Source organism: Oxyura jamaicensis, chromosome 4 (genome assembly GCF_011077185.1).
Source record: "Oxyura jamaicensis isolate SHBP4307 breed ruddy duck chromosome 4, BPBGC_Ojam_1.0, whole genome shotgun sequence".
Taxonomy (NCBI): domain Eukaryota; kingdom Metazoa; phylum Chordata; class Aves; order Anseriformes; family Anatidae; genus Oxyura; species Oxyura jamaicensis.
Window position 1 is genome coordinate 82,585,015 of NC_048896.1, and position 11,429 is coordinate 82,596,443.

Sequence of the window (11,429 nt, forward strand, 5' to 3'; positions counted from 1 at the left end):
GCCAGCCCCAGCCCGTGGTGTGGCTTGTCCAGTAACCATGGCAACATCACTCCCGTCATTGTCCCTGTGAATGCAGCACATGGGAGTGGTTTCACCACATTCATGGGCACACTCTCTAATCTGGAAGATGATACTTCCACAAACATGGTTAAAAGCTATGTTAGCTTTTTGCTGTTGTGTCATATTGTATCTGGTGTCCGTCAACCTCTCTACCTAATCTCTTCAAAAAAAAAACATGGCTTTATTTGTATTTAACCCTTTAGCCCAAAAGTTCTATTTGACTTATCCCTACCTGTCAATAAACTTACTATTGCTTTAAAAAGCAATTACATAATCCAAAAGAGAAAGGATTAAAGTAAAATAAAATAAAATAAAAATAAAATAAAAATGGCATCTGTTTACAGACATTTGAAAAGCAAAATCCCTTTGTTAGCCAAACTTCATTATAAGAATTGTGTAAGGAAAACATTTACACTGTGTTGTATAAATATGATTTTTGCACATATATATACTAAAGAGAAAATATTATAGAAAGGAAACTCTCTGATATGTTGGTCTTTCATAAAAAGATTGATTGACAAAGAAGTGTGTCCAAACCTTAAGTGGAGTACATATAAATAACATGACCTTGGTCTTTTGAGTTCTCTGGGTCTCTGGGTTTTTTGAATGTCATTAAAAGTGCATCAGCCAAGTTATCTCATATTTTATCTCATTTTTTTAAAAGTAAGTCTTTGAGACTGCATGCCCAGTGGCTCTGGGGCCTCAAGGAGTACAGGGCTCATGCATGCTGGTAACTTTCTACTGTCCTTGACTTATATTCTCCCTTAACTGCCTCTGCAAATGCCCTTTATACCAAAAATACAAACTTCTAAGCCATGCTGAGAACCCATGAGCTGCATAATCTGAAATCGTGTTAAAAGCCAGGAACACCCAGAAGCACATACGGACGGTATTATTTGTTCAAATAAAAGAAGGATTCATCTTGACTTCAGACTGTGTCAGGCCAAACAGGCCCACCTCCCTCAGCTTGGTGCCGTAAGCTCCTTTACCTCTGTTTCAGGCTGTTCTCAGGAGTCTCTCAGTCCTCTCATCTATGCACAATTCCTTGTTTTTCCTAGGTTCCCTATACCAACTTCTGCTTCAGAAACTCCTGCCATTCCTACCACTGCTTTTGGTCCTTCACGTGCAGGCCCTCTGGGAGAGCGCAACCTCACTTTATCTCCTTAAATTCCTTGCCCTTGTGAAACAACAGGGAGAGAACAGAACACAGAGGTGGCCTTCACCCCTGCTATCCTACATGGTCCTTTAAAGTCCATGTTTGCATTTAAAAAATTTTTCACACACACACAAAAAAATATTAACTTTACTGGATTTATACGAATAACCTTGTATTTTTTTACCATATGTAAATATATATTTCTCTCACTCTGATTTATATTTTTTATCCGTTATTGTTCAAAACAAGTTATTTTCTGTGTAAAAATCTAAACTATTCTTTAATTTCTTGGCAAGCAGTGCAAGAGAATTTTCCACTCTTGACATACGAGAAAGAAATTCTACAGAACAAACACACCAGTCACAAAGCAAACATAATGCTAGCTGCAGGGTTTCTTTTTAAAAATAAAGTATCTGAGGACAGCCGCCAAAAATGAAATGTGAACACAAATGACAGCTTCAGGATCTAATAAACTGAATGGTGGCATATGGGTGTTTTAACGACTCAATCTGCAGAAAAAAAAAATTTGGATGCCTGATTACAGATCCTTTACACAATTGGATCAGTAATTTCATTTCTGAATGGATCGATTGCCTATTGAATATGAATGAATATAAATGAATATGGTTGTTTTCCTACTGACATCAGGTGACATTGTTTACTGGCTTAAACACAAATGCAGTGTACTGTAAACCAGAACACGACACATGGTACATGCATGAAACAATGAAAACTATAATCCTTCTGTAAAAGAATGTCTCTGAACCTCTTTAAAATTTTCATATGTTATGTATTGGCAGAATAAGCTGATAAAACATGAGCAACAGATAAAACATAATGAAATTCCATTTTGGCAAACATTACTATCTCTTATGACAGTAAAGGAAAAAATGGAAGCCATCGATAATCACATTTTTCTCATTTACTCTTACAATAGTCACTAACTCATTTCTACCAACAGCACTGCACAAAGCAAAAAAAAAATGCCTTCTGTTTTATGGCAGGATATGATGTTTTTATTCTGCAGTTAACCATTTTTTTTTCTCATGGTGTGCACCTGCAAAATGCTTCCTAACCATACACCTTGAAGCTTTTCTTAAGCTGTTTCCACTGCAGCCTCACCAGCCTGAGCCTTCCCATATCACCCCACGCTTCGTGGTCCTGCCCCATCCTGTGCACTCCTTGGTGCTGTGCAGATAAAAGGCAGCATTAAATTTAGAGTGCAAATCCCTTGCTTCAGGAGGACGCTTTTCAGCTGCCTGAGCTCCCTCAGTTGGCTCATGTAACCCCACCAGGAAAGGAAGCACCTGGAGCGTGCAGCCTGGGAGCTCTGCCTTCACATTTTTCTTGATGCAAAAGCAAATTCAGTTCTCTGTATCCCAAAAATGAGGCCTGGCCCTAAATTTATTCACTGCAGTGAGCTTCAGAGAAAACTGAAATTTGTCAGCACAACAGAGCCTTGAATCCTCTAAGGCTTGGTGGAAATAATGCCATCTGGCAACAGGATAAATGAGGAGCTTTAATATGCTTGGATACAATACAAATGCAATGAGTTTGAAAGGTAAATGCAGAGCAGAATTACACTTGTAGAACATAAATGTCCCCGTGTTTATTATTTTATTTAGTATTTTATATTTTATTGTAATTTACATATAATATTTTGCTATGCTTACGAGTACAAGTGATGTCAGTAGAGTGATGTCAGTTAAAAGGCATCAGAAAACTCATGTCTTAAATTTCTTAGGGCATGGATCTGAAATCACCTGTCCTGTATTAGCAAGAGAGCAGTCATAACAGTTCTAAATTTTAAAGGCTGAAAACACAAAACTGCAATTCCAAACTGTAAATGCTGTTCTATAGTGTAAAACAGATATGGTAAAATGAAGTTTAAAATTAAGTTTAAAAAATATGACTTTTTTTCTTTCTGAATTTACTTTTACAGGGCCCACATTAAATGTGGAGGATGTGTCAGTGAAGAGGTCACCATCTCCTATACAGTGCACATCATCTGAAAACAAACCGTTCAAAAAACATACACTTGTAAAACGGGAAATGAAATCTCTTACCCAGCCCATTGAAAAGGTAAAAGAATGCTTTGCTTAATGAAGACATGGTTGTTTTTTAAATGGGATTATCACTCTGTATAGCATGTGCACAACTAAGAAATACGGCCTTCTAAATATTTGTCTAAGAAATTAGTCTGAAACCTGTGGGCTTTCAACACCCTTGAAAACAATCCAACATGATAAGAATTTAGATGTTCAATTTGAAAGAGATTTTCCAAAACAATTTCTAGACATAGATGCATTATAATTATTTTAATAAACCATGATAAATTTGCTTTAAAAGCAAACTTGATTTAATCAGTTTTCACTGGGATTTGTTGCAACCGTCTGTGGTTAATTTCTATACACTGATTACGATATCTTAAAATTAAGGACTTAAACAAATACGAATGGTACATTGGAGAATACGATCGCCATGAAGCAGAGGTGGCACTGTTACAGGAGAACACCGTAAGTATAATCTATCTTGAAATCTGTGGTTCAAAATCTTGGAGAAAATGTCTTTAAACTGTCCTCAATGACTTACAATGTTTCTGTGAACTAACCATACGATCTGTGACAACTTAGATTTGATACAAAATATAGAAAGAGTTAAAAATATTGTCAACTGATTTTATTGCATTTCTGATAAACAAACTTACATTAAAATTTTTAATTGCCACACTACCAAACATACATACACCAACAAGTAGTTTACTAATTAACACATCAGACATTATCAACAGGATTAAGGACAGGAGTACGTTTCAGTATTTATTTCTAATTAACTACTAGTCATATGGGCATCTACCTATCTTGCTGTTTTGCAGTCATTATTATGCTTAAGTGTTTTGCAAAGCACAGCCTGGAGGGTGTGGGGTGAGCAGAAGGACAGATGACTCCTGGGAGCAGGAGGCGCTGAGCAGAGTGCTCTGAGCAGTGCCCAGCGGCCGGGGCAGCTGGCACTGGCTTGTGACCTACATGAAAGACACTCTGCTCTCACTGTCTCACTCTGGGCAATGCGGGTAGATAAAAATAATTCTGTTGGGTTTAAAAAAGGTTTGTGGTATGGTCAACAAAAGGCACAAAAAGGCACAAAATCCATTTATCCATTTATCCATTTATCCATTTATCTTGTAACTACTTCAGAGACCGAAAGCAAGCCTTTAGGGCTGAAACGTCAAAGACACATTCCAACCCATCAGCCAACCCACAGTACCCCAAACTGTGAAGGGCTGGATTTATTTACTTATTAATATAATAGAATGCAGTGATTGCTGGTTTTGAGGGCAATTTTAGCACAAAACCTCTCAGAGAGTTGCAGTCACCGAAGGAGTCAGGACCATGAGGACTGATGTACAGCCGGGGGTTAACAGCCAGTGGGGAGTTTCGAAGGGCTGGGGCCCCACACAACACAAGGGGTCCTACACGTACTGGTGGCTGCCCTGGTGTTCTGGCAGACCCACATCAGAATGAGCTGTGAAGGGTTGCTGAGGACAGACAAGCCAAAGAGCGCTAGCATCAAGTTATACCAGTGTTTTTATTTTTTTCTGTGGTGATTTAACTTCTTCCACTGGGCTTCCAGTCTGATAGGGTTTTACAGTGTTTCTTTAGAATACTTCTATGCATAATAATTTTAAATACAGTATGGGATCCCAGGGCAAACGGGAGAGAGATGGCAGATTCTCAGTGAGCTCTTTCTAATTGCATTCAATGGCTTGAGGCCTCCCATCAGATCTCTATTTGACTACACTATACTGAACTGGCCACTCTGAAAAGAGTTTGGAAAGCAAAGCATACAGCCGCTCTGTGATTGTGTAGGGGAGCGTAAATTAGAAGCAGTTAGTAAAGGTGTGCTTTTGGTAACAGCTGAGTGTGGGCATTATTTCTGATACCAGATCCTGGCTCACAGCTCAATGCTTTGCACCCAGGGTGGCTATCAGCAAGAACAACAATGTAGGCATATTTTTTGGACTTCAATTTATTCATAGCATCTGCTGGGAATAGCATAGTGATTTTCAGCTATTCAAAAGTAAATCAGTACACCTCCTATCCTTAGCTACCTGTGAAAATCCCAAAAAGTATCCATTTAAGAATTAGTGATTATATTTTTTAACATTCTTGTAGAAATACACTGTAGCAGCTTTCTTCAATATTAGCAGTCTCACTGAAATGCATAAATAGATTTTTTCCCTCACTTTTGTGTTTCTCATATCTGATTTCTGGCCAGAAAAAAAGTCTTGCACCCCACAGCATGGGTTCTACTACTGATTGCAGCAAGCACAGAATCAGATATAATAAGATTAATAGCATTCCTTGATTAACGTCATCTCTTGGTTTCTTCATTAGCTGCGCATCCTTAAAAAAAAGCTCAGGTCTCCTGGTGCAGTTGGCAATTCTTGTCAGAAATTCCTGTAGTTCCAACTACAGTGACAATAATATGTTATTATTCGCATAGAATCTAAAAACTTGTGAGATGCTTTGATTTGTCAGAGGTTCTTAGCTTTTCTGATTCTCTGATTTACATATTTCACTCTGGTCTCAAACATTGTTGTAGCTTAGAAAAAATAAAATAAAACCATATATATGAGAACACACTCCATACAATCAAGAGGAGTAATTTTGAAAAAGTGACATTTTGTTTTTCCTTCCTTTTCTCCTCTACTGCATGAATGAGAAATATCAAGTTGGCACAAATCAGAATTAGATAGAGTCTAATGAAGGAATTAATGTTGGAATCTTAGCTCCATCACTGGTAACTTTCTTCTTCTCAGGTCTTCCTACAAAAGAGTAATACTAGACAGCCAGATCACAGAATTTGAAACATTTTCTAACAAATATTTAGATTCATGAACTCTTTACACATATGAAAATCTTCACTGTGTTGAATGAAATTGCTAAAATCAATCATCCAACCATTTAATTGCATACTGAACTTTATGTATATGAACAACTTACAGGCTAGTTCTGCATGGGTGTCAACTCTGAACACACATTAAGTGGACAAAGCTATTTTTCAGTATTATTTCTATATTCACTGTTACACTTCATGGGTGTCTTTAATATTGCATGTCCCTAAAAACAGAAACTATAATTGAAACTGTTGTAGTAATTACATAAAGGACTTATTACACACCCAGGTTACCCCCATAGTGTAAATACGTATCACACCAGCTTAAGACTCACTACAATTTGAAACTAAGAGGTCATAACAATCATTAAATACACCATGTCCTTGTATCATAAATCATTATTCTATCCAAAGGAAATTAACCAAAATCACACACTGTTTTTTAAAAATGTCATTATCTGTCCTTTCTTCCTACCTATTGTTACTCAGTAACTTTTTTTCTTTTAATTGTTTTGACTTTTGATATCCCATTTGCATTTTAAGATTATTTACTAGCATGGAGCTTCAATAAAGATTTCAGCTTAACATTGTACAAGAAGCAGCGTTGATCAAGCCATGCTTTTCACTATCATCAGTCAAAGTGTATGCTAATTATATTTGACTCATGGAAATTATTGATTTTAACACAGTTTCACTACATTTAAAGAAAGTGCTTTGCTAAACTGCCTACCATCAAACTTAATTTAAAAATGTATTTTCTTGATACAGTATAACATTGCACTGTTAAAATTAACTAGTTTTGCAAGATTTAAAACCAAACACCAGCTCTAGGCAAATGTTATGATACACTTTTACCAGGATTTACAGGTATAACTACTATAACTATTATAGTAACTACTATAACTACTACTAACATTATTGTGTCACACAGGATGAGACTTTCTTGGTTAGAGACTGTTCAAAGAAATCACACACTGAACCATATGTTTTGGTTGTCTATTATGGAAGAAGAGTATACAACATTAAAGTACGTTTTCTAGAAGACAGCCAACAGTATGCACTGGGAACAGGGCTCAGAGGAGATGATGTAAGTAAAATGACCTCTATTGCCTATTTTATTGTATATTTGTCTATTTTATTGTATATTGTCTATTTTGTGTTGCATTTCACAAGATCTTAACACCAAAGATTTATTATAAACTTCCCCACGTAACAAATTTGCTGTTTCATTAGTTTCTTTTACAATACTGGTGTTTCAAATGTCTCAATGTTTCAAGTAACTTCAAGACAGTAATTGAAAACATAATTTTACATGCCATGCTCAAATACTGATTTAAATAACTATGAAAATTTCCTACACATGTATAATATTTCTACCTATCCTGTAAGTATCACCTGCAAAGCAAAGCAGAAACTCCTCCTTTTCCAGGTATACATCTTTATACCTATAATTTTAGCATACTTTGTAATTTGTTAAGATAAGCATAGATTTTAAAATCTATACAACTCCATCCATCTGGCAGCATGGTCTGTTGCTGCTATTGCTACAAAATCAACCAGATTCTCTAATTGTCTGTCCCTCATATAACAAAAGGTGAATCAATATCTTTAAAAAGAGATGAGGAAGTAGGAAAAATATGAGACAAAGGATATTCAGAAGCTACGAAATAATGTGGGAGGGTTATTTTTCCAAGGAAACACTATTTACTTGGTTATTGCCTGCCCCCATTCCAGTTAGTTTTCATTAAAGATCCACAGATAACACTGCTATTTTTCTTGTACACAGTTCTTTTGACAAACAACTCAAATCTTTGCTCACATTTAAAGCTCATCATGACACTAAAATTAAATATTTTCTACTTTCTAATTAAATATTATCTACTTTGCTAATCTGCTACATACAAAACACATGATTTTAGCAGAATGGATCAAAATTATATTAGTAAAAATTACAAATGCTTTTTAAAAAATAGCACATTTGCTTTGAATCAAGTAATTTTGATCTTAAAAAAAATACAAGATCACCAAATCAGATTTCATCTGATCCTCTTGTTATAAACTGGGTGTGGATCGGGTGGAAGTGATAGTGATTACCATGAGATACTATCGTGTGTACAGTATGCCTGTGAATATAGGAAATGTGATAGAATAAGCCATGCATTTCTTCTAGAAACAGCACTAAAAGTACTATACAGTACACTTGCATTTCTGTGTACAGTTCTCATGACTTGACAATGAATCCAAAGAATAGCTCAAGATGAAAAACAGTGGTGTGATCACACATCACGTAACGGGTCCATGACAGAAATGGATCACTTACCTCTAGAGTTAAAGTTAGAAGTCAGTTTGTCTCACCTGCAAAAGCTCTGAAGTTACACACAGAGGGAAGAGTACCATTTAAATTGAAAGCCAATGACACAAGCTGATTACTAATGAATTGACTGGAAAGTAGAGAAGTAGAGTTTTGCTAACCATCAGAATGGCAGTATCAAGGACGGATTCTCACCAGTAGGACAGGTGAGGGTACCTTTCATAGAATCATAGAATGATTTGCCATGGGCATGGACACCTTCCACTAGACCAGGTTGCTCAAAGCCCCATCCGACCTGGCCTTGAACATCTCCAGGGATGGGGCATCCACAGTTTCTCTGGGCAACCTGTTTCAGTGCCTCACCACCCTCATAGGAAAGAATTTCTTCCTAATATCTAATCTAAATCTCCCCTCTTTTAGTTTAAAACCATTACCCCTGTCCTATCCCTACATTCCCTGACAAAGAGTCCCTTCCCAGCTTTCCTGTAAACCTCCTTCAGGTACTGGAAGGCCTCTATAAGATCTCTCTCCCTGGAGCCTTCTCTTCTCCAGGCTGAACAACCCCAGCTCCCTCTGCCTGTCTTCACAGGAGAGGTGCTCCAGACCTTTGATCATCTTCATGGCCCTCCTCTGGACTCATTCTAATACATCCATGTTCTTCTTGTGCTGGGGGGCCCCAGACCTGAATCCAGCACTCTAGCTGTGGTCTCACAAGAGCAGAGCAGTGGGAGAGAATCCCCTCCCTCACCCTGCTGGCCATACTTCTTTTGATGCAGCCCAGGACATGGTTGGCTTTCTGGGCTGCAAGCACACATTGCCAGCTCATGTTGATCACCTCAACGTGTTTGAGAATGGTTCGGTTGCAACTTGATCAGTTCAGGAACCTCGAACCAAACATTCATCATTTTATGAATGGGCTTAAGGGACATTATTGTTTCTCACAGCAGGGAACAAAATTAAAACTCTGCTGAAACCCTCCTGATCTCGTACATTAAAGGGATTTTATAGTGACTTCATTGGCAAATCAAATGGGAAAATAAAAGGTACATGTAAAAAATAAACAAACAAAACAAAACAAAAACAAAAACAAAAACAAAAAAAAAAAAAAAAAAAAAAAAAGAGAAACCAGCAGTATATCATGTACTACAAACTAAGAGTAATTTTGATAGGATAAAGTTAGGAATAAGTTAAAGTTGCTTCATCTTTTCCAAACCTATCACTGCATCTGCTATCACAGACTTTTATGGGTGACACTGCATTCCTGGGGTTAGACAAGCTTCCCTCTTGCTCCAAGCAGACAGCTGCTTTCTATCACACAAGATGGAGACAAAAAGAAAATAAGAGGATTAAATCCCGTTGCTTTTCCTTTTGATAGCTTCTGCCCAATCATAATTCTATGCAAAATATTGCATACTTCTAATGCTGTTACTTGCAATTCTTTTAATGCTATAGACAAAAACATATAGCACTTGCAGTGTCAATCAATAATTACAATTTTTCTTTTCCCACAGAAATTTAATTCTGTGAAAGAAATCATTGACTTCTACAAATACGTTCCCATCACACTCATCGATGGAAAGGATAAGGCAGGAATCCAGAGAGAACAATGCTACCTTACATATCCATTCAAGTTACGCAAATGATATTTTCTGCCTCAACATCACCCACTGCTGTATACATGTAAATAGAATAATTATTTACATATGTCAAAAAACAGATTAGCCTGTGAGTAATGAAGCATTCATATTATGAAGCATTCTAAATGCTGTCCTAAAAAACTTCTCTCCAACTTGGATTATAGATTACTGTATTTTTGATTTGTTGCAATTTGTTTTTATCCAATAGATGTAAGTGAACCTCACATTGTATTAATTCACAGAAAAGTGTTAAAAGACTGATTCCTGATACTTTGACAACAGTTGAGCTATTTGCTTATCTTGCATTGTACCTGCTAATACAAGATGAAAACCAGTCTTGCTTACCTAAACATCACTGAAGCTCAGTTAGTAGCAAAGCCTAATAAAACACATTGTAGTCATATTAAATATATTCTTGCTTTTAAAAATACACACCAAATGCTATTTATCAGAGTATTCACTGTTTAACACTTTCATTCAGCGTGCATATGTATTTGCACAACAAAAAGCCCTGCTCAGCAGCCACTGAAGTCAATGGGTATCAGCTGATGTATTGGAGCAGATTCTAAGGCTACCTTTAGCAATAAAGACTCTTATTGGTTAACTAACACATATTCTTCACCTTAAGTAGAATCATAGAATTGTTTAGGTTGGAAAAGACCTCTGAGATCATCAAGTCCAACTGTTAACCTAGCACTGCCAAGTCTACCACTAAACCACGTCCCTAAGCACCACATCTACACGTCCACACCCAGCCTGTACAGACATGGGAGATCTCACCAACCCAGATGCAGGAACTTGCACATGCCCTTGCTGAACTTCGTGAGGTTCACATGGCCCCAGTTCTCGCATCTGTCAGGGTCCCTCCTGATAAAATCACTTTCCAACAGGGATATCAAGTGCACCACTTGCCTTGGTGTCATCAACAAAGTTAGTGTCACCCATAAACATTATGGTTGTTCAGATTCTCTTAGGCATTGTCTTTCTAGGCAGGGTCTAGGGTTGGGTCTTGGGTTTTAGACTCTCCCTTATAACTATTGCTCTTGGGAGAAATGTGCCTCGCTCTTCTTTTGCGATCATACTTCTCCCCTTCATACCTTCCTGCTTTACACAGCATAATACTGAGAGTTGGGAATGAACATGCTGAGCTATTGATACACATCCCTCTGTCTGCCCATGCCTTTGTGCTTTGGCAGTCCAGACTGACAGCACAGCAGGCACAACCACATATTTTGTAGAATTTCCACAGGACACCCCACCCTGCTGACCAGAGGTGCCCCTAACGTTGCCTGAGGCAGGGTCAGAGTGGCAGGAGCAAAGCACTGCTTGTGGAAGACAAAAGCATGGGAAGGGGGGGCTGAGAACAGAG

The 11,429-nt window shown here is 37.5% G+C and overlaps 1 protein-coding gene across 1 annotated transcript in view; it reads left to right on the forward strand.

The window, feature by feature from the left end:
- Positions 1-10,156, forward strand: part of CLNK (cytokine dependent hematopoietic cell linker) — a 51,858-nt gene extending 41,702 nt beyond the window's left edge. The window contains exons 16-19 of the mRNA XM_035324583.1: positions 3,159-3,298; positions 3,655-3,732; positions 7,044-7,199; positions 9,935-10,156. Coding sequence (XP_035180474.1) covers positions 3,159-3,298; positions 3,655-3,732; positions 7,044-7,199; positions 9,935-10,066 — 506 coding nt within the window. The 3' untranslated portion in view covers positions 10,067-10,156. The remainder of the gene's footprint in view (positions 1-3,158; positions 3,299-3,654; positions 3,733-7,043; positions 7,200-9,934) is intronic.
- Positions 10,157-11,429: the final 1,273 nt, after the last annotated feature.